The 6,645-nt window shown below is 43.6% G+C and overlaps 1 protein-coding gene across 1 annotated transcript in view; it reads right to left on the minus strand.

Annotated features, from left to right (window-relative positions):
• Positions 1-6,645, minus strand: part of NPR3 (natriuretic peptide receptor 3) — a 33,236-nt gene that overhangs the window by 23,754 nt on the left and 2,837 nt on the right. Inside the window, exon 2 of the mRNA XM_010015391.1 lies at positions 5,178-5,344. Coding sequence (XP_010013693.1) covers positions 5,178-5,344 — 167 coding nt within the window. The remainder of the gene's footprint in view (positions 1-5,177; positions 5,345-6,645) is intronic.

The following is a 6,645-nucleotide window of genomic DNA, read 5'->3' on the forward strand; positions in this document are numbered from 1 at the left end:
TTTCACTGAGATAACTTTACACGCAAATTGGGCTTCAGTTCCCTTCTCTTGCCACTCATTTTCAGTGCGAAAAGGGCTGTGGATAGGGTAAAAATCCACGCATACACCTCGTGAACAATGCTGTCATGTAATTAACACAGCAGAACTATTTGTTTAATTAGTTACATTTTCAGCTTTTAAATGAGAAAGAAAAAAAAAAAACAAGCCATGGGTGGTCTGTAACCTCAGAAGAGCAAATACACAGGGCTGTAAAATTATCCCAGCTCAGAATACTAGGTTGGACATAAAAAAAGCATTTACTGAATTCTAGGCCTGAGTCAGGAACAGAAGGTGCATTAAGAGCTTCCCAACTGCAGCCTACCACCAATTCATTAAGTGTTTGGCATTATTTAATAAAAATGGCTTATGCATATACTTTAACTGAAACATTATTTATTCATAAACATTTTTAACTAGAGTATCTTGGGACTTATTCACACACAAGTTCAGGGACAGTTTCAAATTCTTCCTTCAAGTAAATGCATTCAATTCCCATTGCTGTCTGCCTCACTTAGGCTATAGGTCTGCAAGCAGAGCTAGACCTGTATTTTTCAATTAAACCAGGGACCTCAACTAGTTTATAAAGACCAGGACATGCTGCTGTTAATGTCTTGTTAAAGCGTTAGCATTACAGAAGTGAGAAAACTGCTATAATTTATAGCATTAAAACAACTCTACTTTCCTTACAATTTAACCTCAAATTTGAAAATAAATCCCCCTTTTGGCTATTTTATCATTGAATCCTAGAATGGTTTGGGTTGGAAGGGACCTTAAGGCTCATCCAGTTCCAACTCCCTGCCATGGGCAGCTACCCCTTCCACTAGAACAGGTTGCTCCAAGCCCCTGTGTCCAACCTGGCCTTGAACACTGCCAGGGATGGGGCAGCCACAGCTTCTCTGGGCACCCTGTGCCAGCGCCTCAGCACCCTCACAGGGAAGAATTTCTTCCTAATGTCTAATCTAAATCTCCCCTCTCTGAGTTTACAGCCACTCCCCCATCTCCTGTCACTACATGACCTTGTAAAAAGCCCCTCTCCAGTCTTCCTCTAGCCCCCTTTAGGTACTGAAGGTCTCCTGGGAGTCTTGTCCAGGCTGAGCAACCCCAGCTGTCTCAGCCTGCTTTCCTAAGACAGAAAAGTCTGCTTCATCAGAGAGGTCCATCTCCAGGTAGGCACAAAACAAAATGGTCAGGCCTTCTACAGAACTAGAGATGTCTCTTGAAAAAAGAAAAATCATGACACTACTGAGTGCTGAAACAAGGGCTGAGCAGATCTGAGGCTTCAGCCCACAGTTCTTTGGGTTACATTGACATGACAGTAACTGCTTTCAGACTCTGGAAGTGGTGACCAAGCGAAGTAGTAATATTTGCTAACGGACTCAGGCAGCTGTTGCAATGGGATGTTGCAATGGGACATTGCAGACAGGGAACATCATCATTTTTAGCCCTATCCTGTGCAACTACTACCTATACAAACTCTTCTAAGCTGGTTTCTCACAACCTCTCTGCCACTCATTTTTGAAACTGTCTAGTTAAAAGATGCTTGAGGAAACTTTCTCCTTTACAAGAGAGATCCTGGAGGAATAAAAGAAATTGCCTTTTCCACGCTTTCTGGCTCACTCACAAGGGACAGGTTTTTCCACCTTCCCCATTTCCACAGCATAACACCCATGCAGAAACAACAGCGATTTCTGATCTCATAAAGGAGTACCCGTAACAGATTTTTCTCTTTTCTCTGTAATCTCACAGCTGGAGATGAAGATGGCCAACACTCTTTGACCCGTTACTCCTCCAAGGGCCGTAAGTGTTCTCCATCTGGCAACTGGACAGCTGCTGCTTTAGGACTTTGCCCTTTCTGTCTCCCTTATCTTCTCTTCTGTCATCTGCTTATTTTCCATTTTTATGGTATTCTTTTTTGGTAGATAATAATGCCTTCAGGATTAGTGCTGGCAAGAGGCCAGGACAAAATGGCAGCACTAATGACTTTTGTTTGAGTTAGGGTCACTGAGAGATAATTTAGACCATGGACCTGGGGCCCCATTTTCCCATGACACTGGAAAAATCCACACAGAGAAGCAGAAACACTGAGTGCTGCAAATCCAAACCTCCCCAAGTTCATCCTCTTGGGACACAGCTTGCAGAAAAGGATGAGGATTATATTTCAACACCCGTGGACAGGACTTGAGATGGACTGTACCACCGACTATTCTTTCTGAGTATTTCTTGTTTTCAGGAGCAGAATTCAGCAGGGAAAAATCCATCTCTGCTGCTTCCCACCCCATCAGCTGAAGGGCCTCTCCCTCCTAAGCTTCCCTTGGAGGACACAGCCTTACTTAGCACATGCCCAAGCCAGAATCACTGCTTTCTTGCCATGCTGCCAGAAGAAGCACCATTAATGATATGCCCACTGCCCAAATATCTTTCAGAGAGGAAGGAACTGGCCCTCAGTTTGGCTTTTTATTTTTCCCCATTATTTTTTAAATGTTTTTTTTTTAATCCTTAAGGCTGCCCTAAAACGTTTCTCCTCTTCACACAGCAACAGGGCAATCGTTTAGGGGAATACGGAATATCTCTTTCCCACTGGCCAAAGTGGGGAAGTGTAAAATTCATCATAAATGATGAAAAGCAAGCCAGGTAGTTAAAATTCGCACACTATTAATGAAGTAACACACTTTATGTTATTTGATATGTTCAACCCTTGATATGTTCAAGGCTACTTCTCTTAAAGAGTTTTTATTTTCCCATTGGGTTAGGAGGATGTGAGAAAGCAGGTAGGGGCAGAGGCTCTGCTGAGATCTATGTAAATTAAGCACTCACTCTGCATTTGAAACCAAACCTCCTTCTCCCATAGCCATGATGTGTAGCTCCTCCACAGGGAGCTCCAGATCCCTATGGCCTCCATCACAAGCTTCCCATGAGGACTGATGTTTCAGATGGTAAGAAGCTGTGGTAGGTGTACACAGATCTTCCCTCTGTCCCAAAATGGAGAGATGGGGAAGGGTACAAAAAGGCAGGTGGGAAAAGAGTGGGAAGAGGAGTAGGAGAAGCAGCAGCAGCAGGAGGGGCCCCATACCACTGCCTGGCCCTAGCAAAGTCTGATGGTTTTGTGAGGGAGTGCTGGAGCAAGATGAAAAGCTCTGGATCACATGTGGGAACAGGATACAGGGAGAGGCAGCCCTCAGAGCTAGGCAGAAGGTGGTCAAAGATGAGGCAGTAGGGAGCCTGGCACCCACACAGCTGCCCTGGGACAGCCAGGAGCACTGCCAGCATGGATGGCTGATTGCACAAGCAACCGTGAAGTGAGGAAAGAGACAAGAGGACTTCTGGCAGTGCTTATGCTGCTGTGCAAGGAGTCTCCCTGACAAACATTAGTCTGCAAAATCTCCTCCCTGCTGGCATGAGGGGATTTGCTTTCTCATGCATTCTGCTTGATCACAACGGCACTTGCATCTAATCAGTGTCTGTCAACACTGAACTTGCATAGGGTTTGCAGTGGGTCCCCATCCTAAAGAACAGCAAAGCATATCCCTGCCTGCTCCAAAACCACCCGCAGACCACTTCTCTCATCTAGGGAAATGTCAAACTGCCCAGACTAGAAAAGCCACAAAATTGTGGCTGACTGGATCTTTGATACTTAAATTTCTCACAAACCACAATGTAAAGCACATGGAAGATTTTCAAGGTACGTATCTTGTTAATTGGCACCTGCAAAAGGGCACATGGAGGGAAAAATGGAGGAACAGCACAAATTTCAGTCTCATCCCTTGTTCAAAACTCATTTAGCAGGTTCTTCAGAAAGCAGCACCTTGAATTTAGCAGTTGGGGTTTATCCACTAATCCAAGGCAAAGAATGCCAAGAAAAGGCCATTTCAGCCTGCCTAGACTTTCAAAGATTAGCAAGAAAAATATGTTAGTAATGCGATTCAAACTTAACATCTAGATTAGATGAGGATGGCAAGGCACTGAAACATGTTACCCAGAGGAGTTCTGGCTGCCTCATCCCTGGCAGTGTTCAAGACCAGGTTGGATGGGACTTTGAGAAACCTGGTCTAGTGGAAGATGTCCCTGCCCGTGGCAGGGGGGTGGAACTGGATGAGCTTTATGGTTGCTTCCAACCTAAACCATTCTATGATTTTAAGTAAAATATTTAAATAAAATATATTTAAGTTCTAAGAAGCACCGTTTTTCTGAAGACAGCTGAGATTATGGAACAAACTGCAGGAAAGGTCATTCATTAACACCACATTCAAGTTCATCGCTTGTGCTCTGAAGTAAAGATGGTGCCTCCACCTGTGAGGGACACACTGCCTGAAGCAGAGATGAGATAAGTGCCTATGAGAGAGCTGGCAAATGAGGAGGTTGGGTTGCGTTCTTGAGTTTCAGGCATGAATTCGTAGCTGTCATTTCCTACAGTTAAAGACTGACCAAACTCTCTTGAAGTCTTTAATTTATAAGCGAATCTGGAAAGTTTACTCCCCATAATGGGGAAAGCTGACTGTCTGCAAAGTACTTGTATCAGCACGCACAAATCCATATAGGTATGTGTTATGCATTCTTGTTTTCACAGAAGACTTTTCTATGAAAACATCTAACAAACTAGCTTAGCAGTACCTCAAACGCAATTTTCAGAGGCAACCTAAATATGCTTAGTTAAGAAATAAGACTTTTCTTATTTAGATCAAGAAAAACTTCATCACATGAAATAGAGAGAGTGAAACTTTCTGAGACCTAGTTCTATCAAAAAAAAAAAATTACTGGGAGAAAACAAACAAGAATAATATAGTATTTTGCCTGTTAAAAAAACGAAAGTGATTGATTGGCGAGAAAGGTAGAGAGATCTGGCAATCTGCCTTTCCCCAAAGTTGCTGCTGATGAATAAGGGTATGAACACAGAACAGTTGGTCATGGATGGTGATGTACAGATCTGGTGCATCTAGACTAAGCCTATTCTTACTATTTTCATTATCCACCAAAAGAAAAAGAAGAAATAAATACATAGAAGATATTATACAGGCAGCAGTGGGATTTTATAACTGGAACCAGGTCATTCTGTCCTGATAAGGTCTCACTGTTACTTTTGCTTTAATTAGGTGTGCGTTTTTGAAGATGCTAAGACCTGAAGCCTGTCATCAAGTACTTACATAGTCATCCTCATGCAGACCTTGCTTCTGAACAGAACTTTTCACCTCCAGAGAAAACTTCTCAAACTCAGGCTTCACGGTCCTCAGCAGGGTGACAGTTTGGAGGTACGAGTATGCTTTCTTGGCTTCAAGGTCGTGTTTGTCTCCTCTTCTCCACGAGCCATTTCCTAAGAGTAAAACAGTAACATTTCCAACTCCAAATTAGGTACCATTACAGGGTCGCCTTTGTTTTTCCACCCAGAATTCCCCTCTACTGCACCTTGGGGAAATGGCAAAGTACAAGGGAGACATGAATTTGCTCCAAGATGTGCAGGAAACCAGGCAGGGAAGAACAGCTGGTGGGAAGTAAACGTGCAAACAAATGGACTTTACTCCCATGCTGTGCTTCCTGATTTTTAAAGGGTGGGATGAAGCCTAAGTGTGAAAGACATCTCTGAGCAAAAAACATGTGCCAGATCTCGAACACAGAAATATTTAAATGAGGAAGGATTCAGCTACAAAATTTGTCACACATCACTCCATCAGTGACACTCTCGGACAGTCAGAAAGACATCAGTGATGTCAATAGTGTGATCATCACCTTCTTTCTTTTCTGACAATAAACATAATTGGAGAATTGCTCCGCTTCCTCAAAGAGCACAGGAGAAGGAACAAAAAGACTTGCACTTCTCTGGAGGACAAGTCTTTCCTCCTGCTGCTTTTGGCTCTGGGGCAGCTCCTGTCACTTCCAGCACAGAGTGGGAGGCACAGGACCACCTGAGCCCTTTTACCTCTCTTCTACTCCACAAAAGCCTTATTTACCATAGGTCAGCATCAGCTGAGCTATTCTTTCCCAATACAAAGTTCAACTGCTCAAAATTACTTATGCCAGGACTCTATTTATCAGTGGAAACACTGGAGAGCAACAAACACCCCACTGTCTGGTTTTGCCCTCAAAGGTAGCACTATTTCATTCAGTGCCTGCACCCTGCCCTTGTTACTGCTTTCGAAAATGAAGAAGTGCACATCTGGCAATGGTAAACTAGCACATCCTGCTAGCTTCCCTACAGAAGGGTACAAGCCCTGCCACAGCTCTAAAGCTGAAATCCTCTGTCCCAGCTGGGTACCTGCATTTCAGAGGTGCAGTATTCAAGAAGCACGGCAGAGACTACAGCACAGGGGGCTTTGCTGTAGCTGTGCATTTACAAATGGAGGTTAAAATAAGAGGGATTATAGATTGGGGGGAGGTCTGTAATCCCCCCATCTAATGACAGTGCTGGTAGAATGTAAGTTTCTGTCCTGGACACTATGCATACTTGTTTATAAAAGTCCTGATGCTGGGAGCAGTGACAAATACACTTGCATAACAGCGTTCCTAGAATAATTTACGTATTTAAATGTCTTCATGGGCTATTTTGTGTGAGGTCGTCTTGCCACAGTATTTATGTGCAATTATTGCAGCCTTGGCATCTAGTGTGTCTGCTCTTCC

This window comes from Nestor notabilis, unplaced genomic scaffold (assembly GCF_000696875.1).
Source record: "Nestor notabilis isolate BGI_N333 unplaced genomic scaffold, ASM69687v1 scaffold2535, whole genome shotgun sequence".
Taxonomy (NCBI): Eukaryota; Metazoa; Chordata; class Aves; order Psittaciformes; family Psittacidae; genus Nestor; species Nestor notabilis.